The sequence below is a fragment of the Dendropsophus ebraccatus genome, chromosome 10, assembly GCF_027789765.1.
Source record: "Dendropsophus ebraccatus isolate aDenEbr1 chromosome 10, aDenEbr1.pat, whole genome shotgun sequence".
Classification (NCBI taxonomy): domain Eukaryota; kingdom Metazoa; phylum Chordata; class Amphibia; order Anura; family Hylidae; genus Dendropsophus; species Dendropsophus ebraccatus.
The window spans coordinates 6,750,044-6,766,969 of NC_091463.1; the positions used below are offsets into that span (position 1 = coordinate 6,750,044).

The following is a 16,926-nucleotide window of genomic DNA, read 5'->3' on the forward strand; positions in this document are numbered from 1 at the left end:
ATCCAGTGGTGTCTAGAGTGTCATTCACCAGATGTTACAAAACTACAACTCCCAGCATGCCCTGTGCCCTATTAGGGAAGTGATCTCCAATCTGTGTCTGTCTCTGGCACTCTCATAGAAACAATAGAGCAGGAGTGCACACCTGTGGTTACTCCTCTAGTCTGACGGGAGACGCAGGACCCTTGGCTTAGAGACCCCCAGCAGTCATACATGTATCCCCCTATACTGCAGATAGGAATCACTGGGGGAGACCAGTACACTGTGAGCAGGACCCTTGGCCTAGGGACCCCCAGCAGTCATACATGTATCCCCCTATACTGCAGATAGGAATCACTGGGGGAGACTAGTACACTGTGAGCCGGACCCTTGGCCTAGAGACCCCCAGCAGTCATACATGTATCCCCCTATACTGCAGATAGGAATCACTGGGGGAGACTAGTACACTGTGAGCCGGACCCTTGGCCTAGAGACCCCAGCAGTCGTACATGTATCCCCCTATACTGCGGATAGGAATCACTGGGGGAGACCAGTACACTGTGAGCCGGACCCTTGGCCTAGGAACCCCCAGCAGTCATACATGTATCCCCCTATACTGCGGATAGGAATCACTGGGGGAGACCAGTACACTGTGAGCCGGACCCTTGGCCTAGAGACCCCCAGCAGTCATACATGTATCCCCCTATACTGCGGATAGGAATCACTGGGGGAGACTAGTACACTGTGAGCCGGACCCTTGGCCTAGAGACCCCCAGCAGTCATACATGTATCCCCCTATACTGCAGATAGGAATCACTGGGGGAGACCAGTACACTGTGAGCCGGACCCTTGGCCTAGGGACCCCCAGCAGTCATACATGTATCCCCCTATACTGCGGATAGGAATCACTGGGGGAGACCAGTACACTGTGAGCCGGACCCTTGGCCTAGAGACCCCCAGCAGTCATACATGTATCCCCCTATACTGCGGATAGGAATCACTGGGGGAGACCGGTACACTGTGAGCCGGACCCTTGGCCTAGGGACCCCCAGCAGTCATACATGTATCCCCCTATACTGCAGATAGGAATCACTGGGGGAGACCAGTACACTGTGAGCCGGACCCTTGGCCTAGAGACCCCCAGCAGTCATACATGTATCCCCCTATACTGCAAATAGGAATCACTGGGGGAGACCGGTACACTGTGAGCCGGACTAGATCAGGATGAACGTTCAGTCTCCTAATGTAAGATTTTCCATCCACTGAGATTTTGATGGTGTTGTGGAGCTCATTGTATTTCATAGGATGTGAGTTATTACAGGCCTATAATCTATGATGCCTGATGTCTGAGAAACCTGCCGAGAACTCAGGGACGTGCTCCTGCTGCCTCTACAGATCCCTGACCCCCTGTATCAGCACATTACTGATGGTTTCCCTGTCTCTAAAACCAGAGACAACCAGCATTGTGCTCAGAGTTTGTGGTAGACCCCTTCAGGCCTATAATTTATGACCCTGATGTAACGCCTGATGTCTGAGAAACGTGCCGAGAACTCAGTGACGCGCTCCTGCTGCACCTACAGACCCCTGACCCCCTGTATCAGTGTCCCTGTACTAACACGTCTCTACGGGAGATCAGTAATCAGCATGGGGTTCAGAGTTTGCTGTAAACCCCTTGAGGCCTCTCTACCTTTATCTACACTCAATGGGGTCATCTAGGAAACCGGATACAAGGACAACTAACCGGCGCCACATGTGGAGGTTTTATGCTTTATCTGCTTCCATGGAACTCCATAAAGCTACACGTTTCAAGGGCATACTGCTCTGATCCTTGAGGGATAGCACTTGAAACGCATAGGCTGGTGGTGCTCCATGTAGGCAGGTTTCACATAAAGCAGATAAGTGGCGCTGGCGAGTCCTTCTTTGTCCTCCATGTGTTTCACCTCTTCCTGGTCCGTGGTTATTGGACAGGATGGTGCAGGTTACGGTGGATTTCCCTCCTACTCGGAGAGCAATACTAAACTGAGCGCCTGTGTCAGCTTTGTTGCCAGTGCACACAAGCCCCTCTGTGGTGGCCCCCCTGCAGGTGGGCTCCCCTCCCTCCAGGAAGGCCCACCACCGCCAAGACCATCATGACCGTGACCACCATAACCATGACCGTGACCACGATGATCACCGCCATCATGACCGTCACCACGATGATCACCGCCATCATGACTATGACCACCATGACAGTGACCGCCATCATCATGACCATGACCACCACATAGAAGGTAGGTTATGCCCCCGCTGTAGTGGCCTAGGAGAGTCCTCTGCTAGCCGCCTGACTCTCTGCTGCCTTACATAGGATACAACTAGTACTCTAGAATGGTCAAGTCTATAAAATAGTAGTAGTCAGTATAGTGCTGAGCGAACATGCCGAAAGTTCAGGTTCGGCAATGTTCTCTAAACACGAACGTTCCCGGGGTCTGGAGAAGTTGGATGGCTTCCTAGGGAGTCCAAAAAAACATTAATACAACAGCCATAGGCCATGTGCCGTATCCATGTTTTCCTGTCAGCCCTGTGGCTACATCCAACTTCTCCAGATGCCCGGAGGCAAATGGGGAACGTTGGGGTTCGAAGAACCTTGCGGAACCAGCAAGTTCTCTCAGCACTATTGACAGCTGTTCCCCTTATAGACCCTTATAGGCTTCGTCTCCCTCAGTTATAGCTAATGGAGTCTATGCAGGACACCGGATATTACAGTGGACTCCTAAATGGCTAAACTGAGCTTCTCCTGTGTCAGCTTTGTTGCCAGTGCACACAAGCCCCTCAGTTGCGGCCCCACTGCAGGTGGGCTCCCCTCCCTCCCGGAAGGCCCACCACCAACATGACTATGACCGCCATCACACAGACCACCTCCGCCACCATGACCACCATCACACAGACCACCTCCGCCACCATGACCACCACCACACAGAAGGTAGGTGATGGCCTTCGCTGTAGTGGCCCAGGTTAGTCTAGCCATCCGGCTCTCTTAGATAGACTGCAGCTTGTAGAGCACCGTTCCCCAGGCTGTGACTCCCAGCATCCCTGACAGCCTGGAGGTTGTAGTTTTGCCAGGTTGCAGGTTGGGGATGACTGTTGTAGAGCATTTCATTCCTAATGACTGCAGCCTCATAGAGATGAATACTAGGCCTGTGCCAGGAGTCTGGGACACCTCACACCACCCCGCAGCCCCTCATGTGAGTAATTAAGGGGGATTCCAACTCCTGGACCCTAAGCAGCATTACTATATTACGCTATTTTCAGAAGAAAGCAGCCAAGTTCCATGTGGAATTGTATTTGCTCTGGACCTCCTATTATTTCTCTCTATGCCCCCTGCCTCCCCAACTACTACAACAGGAGGGGGTAAGGATCATGGACGACTCTTAAAAGAGTTGTGAAGGATTATAAAATCATGGCAGCTTTCTTCCAGTTACAGCGCCACACCTGTGCATGGGTGGTGTGTGGTATTGCAGCTCGGTTACATTCAGGTAAGTAGGCCCTAGCTGTAATACCGCACACAGCCTGTGGATGAATGTGGCGCTGTTTTCCATTCCTGGACAATCTGTATATTTCTGTAGCCGCCGCTCCCCGCTAGTTCTAGGTGGCAACGCCGCTGCCTGTTCCCTTCCCCCAAAACCCGTAGATCTCACTCTGTGATCTGTTTGTTTGAAGCGCCGGCACATTGGATCCCACCAACTCCTCCATCAATAGAACCTAAGCTCCAGCGCCAGGAACTGCCAGAAAGAATAAGAGGTACGTCCATGGCTCCTGTGTGGTGTGTAATACACTGAGGGTCCTGATAATAGGGACCCCCTCCCCCCCAGGACCCCTGCACCGGTGATGGAGCCAGGTACGCAGCTATACAGCTAGGAGATCCAATGATTGGGGGGGAATTGTCAGACAACCGCGTCTCATCACGACTGATCAAATGCCAAAACAGACGCTACTAGGGGAGGGGTCTGTTACCCTGGTAACACAGTCTATTGCCCCCGAGCTACTGCCACCTGTCCTGTGGTAGCTGTAGATGTTCATAAAGGCAGACGAGCCGCCCGCCGTGTTATATATGGCGCACACAACTCTCTTAACCCCTCGGCTGTCAGACACATAGATCACGCTCGGCCCCGGCACTAATGCTAATGAATAGAGGTGGCAGCTCGGCCGGGCCAGTATATTTATTTATTAAAGGGACCGCTCACGCTGTATACACTCATCAGCCATATTATAGTGGTATATAGGATCATAGGAAACCTTCCAGGATGACCTTTATTCATGTAATTCTGCTCATCTGGGATAAATAGTCAGGTGATTGACAGCCCAAATCTGAGGAGTATCCACATGTAAACATATCCTTAAAGGGTTTATCCCCATGGCCGCTTTCTTCCAGAAATGCCACCCATGTTCAGTTCCATTGAAGTAAATGGAGATGGATTGTAATACCACACAACCTGGGTACAGGGGTGGCACTGCAAGAAGGTGACTGTGCTTTATCTATTCCTGGATAACCCCCTTTAAGACAGATTCCCCTTTTGTGTGGAGAGCAATGCTAAACGGAGCTTCTCCTGTGTCAGCTTTGTTGCCAGTGCACACGAGCCCCTCTGTGGTGGCCCCCCTCCATGTGGCCGCCCCTCCCTCCAGGAAATCCCAACACCTCTATGACCACCATGACCATTATGACCACCATGACCATAACCACCACACAGAAGGTAGGTGATGCCCCCCCCCCCCCCCTGTAGTGGCTTAGGACAGTCTTCTGCTAGCCGCCCGGCTCTCTGCTCCGCTGCCATAGATCGACTGCAGCTTGTAATGTTCCTCAGCCTGTGACTACAGCGCCATTGCTTACATAGAGAGCAGGTACCAGGCCCATTACACCCCAGGGTAGTGCAGGCTAGATCAGCTCACAAACCCCGGCAACCATGGCCGGTGGTGTAGTCCTCGCTCATGTATAAGTCTGCCTCCGGTAACCGCTCCCTGAAGGTCCTTGGGTTGTTCACCTTGTTTCTCCGGCTTTTCACCTGCTGCATTTATAACACACAGCTAACCCGCCGATTCACAGGGAGCCACCACCGACACCACCACCTGCCAAGAAACACCCCAAAACAGGTATGGTGACCCTCACAGGAACCCGTAGACTAGAGATGTGGTGGTAGCCGCAGACCATAGACTAGATGCATGTCTTCCATTACTGGTGGTGACCATCATGGCCACAATAACTAATCTGATTTCTCCAAATTCAAGCATCTTCCAGAAAATTCATTCGTCCTGAACCAACTCCGGCCTATGTCACCGATACTCTCAAGAGTCCAAAAGGTACTGGGTAGATTAGAGGCTCATCGGTCCTGGTGGGTCTAGTTTATTTACCCCTATTGGGGCATATGGTAGTCTTAGTGAGGTCTATGTGACCCGGGCCTGTCTATGGTTACTGTGGATCTCCAACACTGGGTCATATGGTTACAAAGCCTTCTATGACCCTACAATGGGTCTCTGCCACCATCTTTACTTTCCCTGTCCGCTGAGACTGGGAGTCCTAATGGTGGGTATAGCCAGATGCCTTTAGAGCCATCACCAAGCCAATCTACCTATATACCCTTGGGGAAACCATCTGAAGGTTGGAGGGGCGTATTTCTATACCTGTGTCATCTTTGTGCGGCCATTCTATGGATTGTATCCTGGCCATGGATGGAGAAATCCACCACAGTCCCTGAGATCCTAGAGGAAAACATCAAGAGTGAAGATGGTTTTGAGGTCCGATCTGATTTGGTCTTAAAGTTCCCCAATAATAGTTTGTGTGAGACGTTCTTACACCCGAGGTTTCAGGTTTGTTCTCCCTACTCTGTGTATGATGGGATTCCCCGCAGCTTCAGTGTGGTATGGACCATGGCAGCCGCTCCTCTCCTGTCCGCCATTATAAGAGATCCATCCTAAACTAATCTCAAAGGTTTAGGATTTGCAGGACTAGGTACAATGAATTGTTGGGGGTCCTATCTGTGATTTGGGGGGTCCTCTGTGAGTGGTTGTATGAATGTGATGGACTTGATCATTGTGTCACCTCATCTGACATCTGCATGAGCCGCCATCTCCTTGCACGCTACTTCCAATGTTCCTGTCGCCTCCTTATGACTTTGGGATGTCCCTCCGAGACCTTGATCAGATTTATCCCTATGAAGTGGCTGCCCCGAGGCCGAGCCGCAGGGAGATTGACACTTACATGTGTGCTTCTCCACCGGTGTTTGATTAAATCTGGTTACAACGTCCATGGCCCCCGGCAAGGTCAGGGATCTGGAGCCGTCCCATCTGCATAGAGCGCGGCATCACTGAAACATTCACAGGCTTTAGGGAATTGTGATTCACCGGCACCTATGATGGCTTCAAGTGACGCCGACCTAGTGGAAAGGCCAAGGGCTGGAATTTAAAGGGCTAAAATCAATCCAACTAGAATCAGATTCCTGGTCCACAGTGGGGCTGGTGCCATGTTTCCCATCCTTAAAGGGATTGTCCAGGGAGCAGTAGGCTTCAGCTGTCTTCTGCTTCCCTGACAACCCCTTTAAAGGGATTGTTCACTACAAAATGTTTTCTTTCAAATCAACTGGTGCCAGAGACTTGTAGTTTATTTCTAGTAAAAACTGTCATCTTCCAGTACTTATCAGCGGCTGTATTACCTACTGCATGAAGTGCTGTATTCTCTCCAGTGTGACACAGTGCTCTCTGCTGCCACCTCTGTCCATGTCAGGAACTGTCTAGAGCAGTAGCAAAAACTTTCCTGCCCTCCAGACTGAAAAGAATACACCACTAACTGCAGTACATGCAGCAGCTGATAAGTACTGGAAGAAGAGATAATTTATTGGAAATAAATTACATATCTCTGGCACTTTCTGGTACCAGTTGATTTGAAAGAAAAGAACAATCCCTTTAAGCTGCCGGTAGAGATTTCAGCTCCTACCGTCATGTATTACGCTGCATGGGCTGAGGCTGTGTGCACATGTTGCAGTAATTCTTTTTTATGGGAAATCTGCATTGTTTTTGCATTCTTAAACATGTCATCACCTTATACCTAAGCATGAGGTTGAGGTGTGTGACCAGGTGCGGTTAGTGGACATCCCAAGGTGCGGAGGAGTCGTGTTCTTCTTCATTGGTTCTTACCTGTATTTTCTCCTTCCCAGACTGCGAGTGTTACGGACATTCCAGCCGCTGCAGTTTTATCGACTTCCTGAATGTGGTCACTTGTGTCAGCTGCAAGCACAATACTCGGGGCCAGCACTGCCAGCACTGCCGCCTCGGCTTCTACCGCAACATGTCTGCCGAGCTGGATGATGAGAATGTCTGCATACGTGAGTTATCAACCACAGAACAGATCTTTTATGCCCAACGCCATCCACCATCTGTGGTATTATAATGGACCTGGGGCAAAAAAACAATAAGGAGGCTTAGATTAGGGGTTCATGTAAGGTACCATTACTTGAAGGGGTTATCCAGCAGAGTTGTTAAAGGGATTATCCAGCGCTACACAAACGTTGTCACTGGAAGAAAGTGGCCATACCACCTGCCCCAAAATTGGAGACAAGAGCGGTGCTGTCTCTGGAAGAAAGCGGCCATGTTTTTGTAGCTCTGGAGAGCCCCTTTAACTTTTAATAGTATTTGGAGATGTCACTGCCAAAAGCTCCGACTCTCATGGACGCCATATCTGCCCCCACCCCGTCTCCTGACGTGTCTCTATGGCTTTATTCTTGATGTTTCTCATACTGAAGATGTATTTGGGCGATACCCTCCTCCTAAGTAGTACCCAGGCACAAGTCTGCCACCATCATGTGTTTCCCCCCTGTATTACAGAGGCCTATAGAAGCCCCAATAATAATGGAGGCGAAAAGTTGAGTTTTGTTGCCTTTCAGTCTTCCAGTCCCTTCTATAGAAATGTATAGTAAACTGTATAAAGACAAGATGTCAGCCCCCCCCCATCTGTCCCCGTTCCGTGTTCCGTCACTTACAATAAATGTCCCTTCTGCAGCAGCGGAGAATAATTCACTCACTTCTGAATAAAGACAAGCCTTAAACACATTAGAGGCTGCACCGAGCTGGTGACTGCAGAGACGCTGCTGAGTAATGGCCCGGGAGGCCGCTGTAATTACATTACTATGAAGAGTAGAGCGTCTGAGCGCAGGAGAGCACTCGAGTGGATCACAATATTCCTGCTATATATTATCCTGACGCTTAACAAACTCCTAACAGCAGATGTGGCTGCTCACCGCCATATACGACTAATATAATTACCTGAAAATAGCATGTGCTGCCCTGTAATGCCCTGAACTGCACCACCAGGGGGCACCTTGACTGACTTCTGTTTCCAAATGATGGCTGCTCTGTCTGAGGTCATCATAATCCAGCGACAGAGACCCTGATCCCAGTGCAGTGTCACCTTGTGCAAGAATATAACTACTATAATAATGCTCCTATATATAGGAATATAACTACTATAATACTGCTCCCTATATACAAGAATATAAATACTATAATACTGCTCCTATATACAGGAATATACTACTATAATACTGCCCCTATATACAGGAATATAACTACTATAATACTGCTCCTATATACAGGAATATAACTACTATAATACTGCTCCTATATACAAGAATATACTACTATAATACTGCTCCTATATACAGGAATATAACTACTATAATACTGCTCCTATATACAAGAATATAACTACTATAATACTGCTCCTATATGCAGGAATATAACTACTATAATACTGCTCCTATATACAGGGATATAACTACTATAATACTGCTCCCTATATACAAGAATATAACTACTATAATACTGCTCCTATATACAGGAATATAACTACTATAATACTGCTCCCTATATACAAGTACATAAGTACTATAATACTGCTCCCTATATACAGGGATATAACTACTATAATACTGCTCCTCTATACAGGAATATAACTACTATAATACTGCTCCTATATACAGGAATATACTACTATAATACTGCTCCTATATACAGGAATATAACTACTATAATACTGCTCCTATATACAGGAATATACTACTATAATACTGCTCCTATATACAGGAATATAACTACTATAATACTGCCCCCTATATACAGGAATATAACTACTATAATACTGCTCCTATATACAGGAATATAACTACTATAATACTGCCCCCTATATACAGGAATATAACTACTATAATACTGCTCCTATATACAGGGATATAACTACTATAATACTGCCCCTATATACAAGAATATAACTACTATAATACTGCTCCCTATATACAGGGATATAACTACTATAATACTGCTCCTATATACAGGAATATAACTACTATAATACTGCTCCCTATATACAGGGATATAACTACTATAATACTGCTCCTATATACAGTAATATAACTACTATAATACTGCCTCTTATATACAGGGATATAACTACTATAATACTGCTCCTATATACAGGAATATAACTACTATAATACTGCCCCTATATACAGGAATATACTACTATAATACTGTTACTATATACAAGAATATAACTACTATAATACTGCTCCTATATACAGGAATATAACTACTATAATACTGTTCCTATATACAGGAATATAACTACTATAATACTGCTCCTATATACAGGAATATACTACTATAATACTGCTCTTGTACTTACAATCAATTTGCAAATGAAACCATTACATAAATAGACCTGTCTTGGGTCGGTTGTAGATTGTAGTTCTGTATTTTCAGTCTCCGTCTTTCTATGTTCTTGTTCCATAGAATGTGACTGTAACCAGCACGGCTCTGAACACGAACGCTGCAACGAAACTGGTGATTGTGTATGTCGGCCGGGAGCTGCTGGAACGAAATGTGACGAGTGCCTACTGGGTTTCCACTGGAGACAGGGTTGTCATCGTAAGTTGCACTGTACAGTGTTGGGACCTTGCTAAGTGTCATGGGGTTTGGTCCCAGACACATCTACTGTTTTGTGTATACAGCTCCTATGCAGATATATTGTGTCTCCATGGTTACAGACTACAAATGCCACCTATGTAGTCTCATCCTGCAGTCATGTGTTACTCTGCTGCCCTTGTACTTTATCCTCTACTGTTTGTCGTGTCGGAATAGGTAGAGGAGGCAGAGTTGCCAGAGTATTACATGACTGCTGGATCAGACTACACATCGTTTGTTTGTAGTCTGTAACCATGGAGACACATAGGTTTGAATAGGAGCTGAAATGGCAGACATTTTTACAAATGAATTACTTGCATTAACTTTTTCATTAAGATAATAGGATAAACTGATTGCAAAAGTCTAAATGCCTTTTAACTCTGAAAGAGATTCTGTCAGTAGGTTTGTGGCGTCCTATCCCAGGGTAGCATAAACTAGTGACAGAGACGCTGAACAGAATCATGTATCCCTCACATTGTTCTGTGCAGCTGATCCAGAGATCTCCTGAATAACAATGACTCTGAGCACCACAACCACTCCTTTTCATTATGTGCGTGTGCTCAGTTGTCCTAGATATTCATGAGCAGCGGCACACTCCACCCATGAGCTGCTGATTATCAGTTGTCTGTCAATACTGTATATAGGCAGACAGCTGTCAATCAACATCTGGAGGATGGAGAGCCCCTTCTCCTACATATCAGGAGAACGGCTGAACAGATTTATGTAAGGAGTACACCCATGTGTTCAGCATCTCTGTCACTAGTTTACGCTGCCCTTCAACGGCTGTGTCTATAATGTCATGTGGACACAATGAGGAATAACACTATTGAGGGTTCGGATACAGCTGGCCACTAACACAGGTGACAGAGTGAAGCAGAGGGGCCCTAACCTTAGGCGGTCGACAAGCCCCTTCAGCTGTAAGCCCAGAACAGCCGAGCTCCGAACGCATTGATTTCCATAGACACATGAGCAGAGGGGGTGACGGCTCGGGACCCACAGCGATGGCTTCTTTGTAAGACTGTGAGGTGGGGAACATGTCCTGCAGTCCATTATACTGATATCCTGATGGATAATCCCCCATCTGAGCAGATCCGACACATTCTACCCCTCCCCCCCCAGGACCTTTATTGGCGAATGATGAAGTGACTGAGACACATTAAATCTGCCCGGCCCGCCGCACGCTGCCCTTTGCTCTGCCGCATTATTTGTGATTTGTGTCTATTTGACCTAAATTATAAGATCTTAAATTATGTTTATACCGCGCCACGCAGAGCGATGGCCGCCAGGACGCTGCAAAATCACAGCAGTGCAGCAAATGATGCTGGAGTCTGGAAGGTCAAGGAAAGCACGAGCAGAGACCTCCATTAAAGGGACAATGACCTCAGCATCTTCTCCATCCTCTAGAAAACTAATAATTATAATAAGGACAATAATAATGTTTATTTTTTAATGATCTTATTTTTCATAATTATTTCAAGTAAACTTCCCCCTGCCTTGTAGCTGTATCTGTATCCCTGCCGTGTTCTGGCCGATCAGGGAGGAGTGAGGGGTGCTGATGGCTCCAGACCAAGGGGCCTTTAACCTGTAGGAAGTATTGGGGGGATTCCTACATTACTGATTTAATGCACCTTACTGGGGGAAGCGGGGCTGAGTGATGATATGATCATAGACTGGGAAAGCTGGGTTACCACTCACTGATCATAGACTGGGAAAGCTGGGTTACCACTCACTGATCATAGACTGGGAAAGCTGGGTTACCACTCACTGATCATAGACTGGGAAAGCTGGGTTACCACTCACTGATCTGAGACTGGGAAAGCTGGGTTACCACTCACTGATCATGCAAAAGAAAACCCCGTGGAGCCTTATCAAAGAGTCTCAAAACCCAGGACTAGCCAGATATCCCTCCGGGAAGGACCCAGCCAGGGGGCGGCTCCTGTAAGGAAACCACCATATTAAGTGGCCCTATAAGTCAGTGTAATGACAAGGGAAAAACCAAGGCCAGGTAACCATCCACATACAGCTGTTTCGGGGTGTTGCCCCTCATCAGTGTGGAGCAGGATTCTGGCTAGGTGGGAGCAATGCCTAGTAGAGCCCTAAGAGAAACAGATCGCTGATCTCAGGGAGACCAGCCAAACGACAAAACTACCGGCTGCTAGTGAAAGCGCTCAATGCAGTGAAGTCCTAGGTGCATTGCCCCTTGGGAAACAAGAATATGCAAAAGAAGAGCCCGTGGAGCCTCATCAAAGAGTCTCAAAGCACAGGACTAGCCAGATATCCCTCCGGGAAGGACCCAGCCTCCTACGGCTCTACTAGGCATTGCTCCCACCTAGCCAGAATCCTGCTCCACACTGATGAGGGGCAACACCCCGAAACAGCTGTACGTGGATGGTTACCTGGCCTTGATTCTTCCCTTGTCATTACAATGACTTATAGAACCATTTAATATGGTGGTTTTGGTGGTTTCCTTACAGGAGCCGCCCCTTGGCTAAGTCCTTCCTGGGGGGGATATCTGGTGTTTTGAGACTCTTCAATGAGGCTCTACGGACTCTTCTTTTGCATATTCATGTTTTCCAGGGGGCAATGCACCTAGGACTTCACTGCATTGAGCGCTTTCACTAGCAGCCGGCAGTGTTGTCATTTGGCTGGTCTCCCTGAGTTCAGTGATCTGTTTCTCTTATCACTCACTGATCATATCAGACTGGGAAAGCTGAGTTACCACTCACTGATGATGTGAGACTGGGAAAGCTGGGTTACCACTCACTGATGATCTGAAACTGGGAAAGCTGGGTTACCACTTACTGATGATCTGAGACTGGGAAAGCTGGGTTACCACTCCCTGATGATCTGAGATTAGCAAAGCTGGGTTACCACTCACTGATGATCTGAGATTAGGAAAGCTGGGTTACCACTCACTCATGATCTGAGACTGGGAAAGCTGGGTTACCACTCACTGATGATCTGAGACTGGGGAAAGCTGGGTTACCACTCACTGATGAGACTGGGGAAAGCTGGGTTATAGCTCAGTGATTATACATTGTGAGACTGGGAAAGCTGGGTTACCACTCACTGATGATCTGAAACTGGGAAAGCTGGGTTACCACTTACTGATGATCTGAGACTGGGAAAGCTGGGTTACCACTCCCTGATGATCTGAGATTAGCAAAGCTGGGTTACCACTCACTGATGATCTGAGATTAGGAAAGCTTGGTTACCACTCACTGATGATCTGAGACTGGGAAAGCTGGATTATAGCTCAGTGATTATACATTGTGAGACTGGGAAAGCTGGGTTGCCACTCACTGATCATCTGAGACTGCTGCTAAGACTGGGAAACCTGGGTTAAGGTCAGTTCACGTTGCACATTTGCAGCAAAAATTCAAACGCAAGAAAGCTGGGTTAATATTCAGTGAAAATACATTTTAGACTGCTATTGGGAAAGCTGGGTTACAATTCAGTATCATTACCGAGCTTTACTAGTCCCGGCCGCAGTACTGATATGTGTAAACTGATGCTGAGAGACAGCTGAGGCCTATGGAGAAGTCTAGAGCAATCGTTCTCTCCCATCCTCCATGTTGTAAACTGTAAATTGTTTCCTCATCTTATTCCCAAACCCTTCTGTTCTTCTTCTTCCAGCCAACGTGTGTGATGATGAGCTATTGATCTGCCAGAATGGCGGCACGTGTCACCATGGACAGCGCTGCATCTGCCCCAGCGGCTTTAAAGGAGCCCTGTGCCAAGATGCCAAATGTGACTCCACCCACAGGAACTGTGACTCCGCCTCCAGCAGCCTGATGTTTTCCACCTTGCTCCTCCTCTGTACAATCCTACTGAGCATGGAAAGCATTTAAGTCCTCCCACCCGGATGGTTCCTAATGTCTGAGCACACACTGCAGGAGGTGTCTACAAGTCATGCTATCCCCCTGTGAGGACGCTCCATCCAACCAATGGGGGAGGACCTGTGATGGTAACTTCTGCAGTGCCTTATTGTCGCATATCACATGGGACTTTAGAAGAGCTTGAAGAAGCCCATGTTCTAGCAAACAAGGTGGAGACAGATACCACTGCGGCCCTCAGGTGGAAGAATTATTTTCAGCTAAACGGCTTCTATAGACTTGGTGGCAATATCTACCCCCACTTTAGGCTCTTGGGAGCTGGCATATAGACCGGGCACCAGCTGAGTCCATGTCTAGTCATACAAGATGGACGTCACATTAAGCACCTCCCCCCTTCAACAATAGGAACGGAGGGGGACATAGACCAATGATATATAACTTATCACTAAGCAGATACGGACCTTGTGCCAAAAACAGGATAGACACACATCTAGATGGTGGCCGACGCTCACCGCCACCACCACCAGGGTATTATTTTGGGGAGATAGAGGGTGGGGGGTGGCATCTAAATCAAACCCCTTTGGCTCCGACTGTTTGAAGTTTTTTTTTTTCTTTTGTCTGTTAACCATTTGCTGCCTGTGTTACACCCCCCGGGCTTTGTTTCCGGAGGGGGGCGGGGGAGCAAAATTTCTAATCATTTCGTCCTGTTTCAAGATATTTTATTTTTTAAATGACAATTGAATCTATTGATCCATTGTTTTAGTGTATACGAAGCGATCACCTTCACTGTGACACGCCAGAATCGGACATTTTGTAGAGGAGCCTCAGGAGACTCCGGGGGAAGGGAGGGGCAGATGGGGGTGAATAGTATATATATATAAAGATATCACAGGCCAGAGATATAAATTCTATTGATATATTGTATATGGATTTTTTTTTTTTTTTGTAGAGAATTATTTTTGTTTCAATTTAAATGTTCTATTAAAAAAAAAAAAAACACAAAGAGACGGGAACGCTTTATCCTGAAGACTCCCACATGGTGAGAAATATCCAAAGTAAAGAAATTGTGTATTTACACCGCTCCCCGTGTGTCGCCTCTTATATCTTATTGCTACAAGATCACATGGTTTACCCTGTGCTGGGTCCGAGGGGGCGGGGCCTCACTGATCTCAGGCTCCACCCCCGCAGATCCTACCATAAGCCTAGGTTAAGTATAACTGCAATCATCATACAACCCAGCACTAATGGATGATGTTAATTATTATACAACTTCAACTTCTGAAATTCAAACCACCTAATTTTGCAGTTTTCTATTTTCCATAATTTCCCAGCAGTCTGTATGTCTTCCCCATCGTTGGCGGAGCTTATTCTGCTTATGGCTGTATACATTTTACTAGAGAACGTTATTTCAGGCTGAACACTCTAGAGAACGCGCCCGTGATGTTGAATACATTTCTTCTGTCAGCATCGAGCCCTCACCCACTGCACTGGACTAGACTGACCATGTCCGGTATAGGTTGGTAAATCTATTGCTATACAGATGGAAGTGGAGCTGGGATAAACACAAAATGTAATCAATTTAATATTATTTTAAATTAAAAAATAAAAGACATTTTTACAGCAGGAGGCCTAGCGCAATGCTGCTCCAGTCACTCTCTGTAGGACTGGTGGTTACAGCCTAGTGCTACCACCCATTGTGATCACCAATATTACATGTATCACCTATCTGATACTTCTCTTTTAGACACCAAACAGTCATCATGTCTTTATGCAGAATGTTTATTGTCTCAGCACTGGTAATATTATTTGCCCCCGTTCTTGTGTTACCAGAGGACGCCTTGCATCAATGAAGTCGAGGAGAGAACACATCACTTTACTGTGCATTAGTAGTGAAGGGCGTATTCTCCGCCTCATCGGTATAAGGTGCCGGCATCCAAAGCTGCTGGGCAGGCCACCGCCGCCGCCTCCTCTTCTTCCCAGTAAAGTAAATATAAGAATATGAGAAAAAGTAGAATATTGGCAGAGCTGAGGCACTAAACCTGCTGCAAGACGACACCTTAAGGGGATACGCCAGAGGAAAAAAATTCAAATGGTATCAGAAAGTTATATAGATTTTTAAATTACTTCCATTTAATAATCTCCAGTCTTCCAGTACTTATCAGCTGCTGTATGTCCAGCAGGAAGTGGTGTATTCTTTTTCAGCCTGACACAGTGCTCTCTGCTGCCACCTCTGTGACAAGTGGATTTAACTCCAGAGTACCACTTTATTTAACCCGTTGGTGAGATCTGCTTTATATTTAGTCATCTTCCCTTCATGTGGTATATAACATATTTATAAATCACTTCATATACTGATAATGACCTCTAGGTGTCTCCCTTCCCTGAAATCTTCTGTCCACTGCCTGTTAGGAGCTGGGGGCGGGGCTTAGCCATGTGCAGCCTGGGTGGTAAGATTGCAGGCCGTCCCGTCTTCCCATGTTTCAATGGTAGAAATCCATGCAGAAGCCGATTATTTTGAATGATGAAAAATTTGTCTCTTCTTGACAGTAAGAAAGCCATTTCCTATTGTATTCATTGCTGGGCAGCGTTTATACCAGGTATGGGGAACCTTTGGCTGCTACAAAACTACAATTCCCATCATGCCTGGGCTGTACAGTTGGAGGGCCAAAGATTCCCCATCCCTGGTTCATACAGAAAACACACTGGATTTGGAAATAGGGATGGATTCTGCAGTCACATTAGGCCCATTGCTTCTTAACATAATATAGTTACTATGAATAAAAGTTAAATGACAGAATAGAGGACCAGTATTCTCGTGAAGTTTTGGGCTGTCATAGCATGCTGGGAGTTGTAGTTTTGCAGCAGCTACAACGTCACCATTATAGAGGCTGATACCTGTACTGACATGATAAAGTGTGTCTCTGCTGCCATCTAATGGGCAAAGCTTTTCACTGCACCTGATTCACCAGACTATATATGTGTAACTGCTGGTGGGTTTTATCCTACACTAGCATCAGGATTGTAGGTAAAGGTACAATGGTTATTTTTGGAGTTCATATTTGGGCCAGCATTCGGAGAGATCTGTATAAATTCCTCCTAGCAATAGTGGGCGAAAGCTTTACTGCCACCCACC

General features: G+C 46.8%; 2 protein-coding genes across 9 annotated transcripts in view; both read left to right on the forward strand.

The window, feature by feature from the left end:
* Positions 1 to 14,873, forward strand: part of NTNG2 (netrin G2) — a 139,830-nt gene extending 124,957 nt beyond the window's left edge. For 4 of the 8 annotated variants that reach the window (XM_069943612.1, XM_069943611.1, XM_069943616.1 and 1 more), the window contains 9 exons: positions 2,013 to 2,246; positions 2,759 to 2,935; positions 3,673 to 3,753; positions 4,569 to 4,703; positions 5,035 to 5,100; positions 5,236 to 5,307; positions 7,158 to 7,325; positions 9,787 to 9,921; positions 13,594 to 14,873. In XM_069943612.1, the coding sequence (XP_069799713.1) occupies positions 2,013 to 2,246; positions 2,759 to 2,935; positions 3,673 to 3,753; positions 4,569 to 4,703; positions 5,035 to 5,100; positions 5,236 to 5,307; positions 7,158 to 7,325; positions 9,787 to 9,921; positions 13,594 to 13,808 (1,283 nt within the window). In that variant the 3' untranslated portion in view covers positions 13,809 to 14,873. The remainder of the gene's footprint in view (positions 1 to 2,012; positions 2,247 to 2,758; positions 2,936 to 3,672; positions 3,754 to 4,568; positions 4,704 to 5,034; positions 5,101 to 5,235; positions 5,308 to 7,157; positions 7,326 to 9,786; positions 9,922 to 13,593) is intronic. The other 4 variants (XM_069943613.1, XM_069943614.1, XM_069943617.1 and 1 more) reach the window with 4 other exon arrangements.
* GTF3C4 (general transcription factor IIIC subunit 4) overlaps positions 1 to 16,926 on the forward strand; it is a 660,517-nt gene that overhangs the window by 299,430 nt on the left and 344,161 nt on the right. The gene's annotated exons all lie outside the window — the stretch shown is intronic.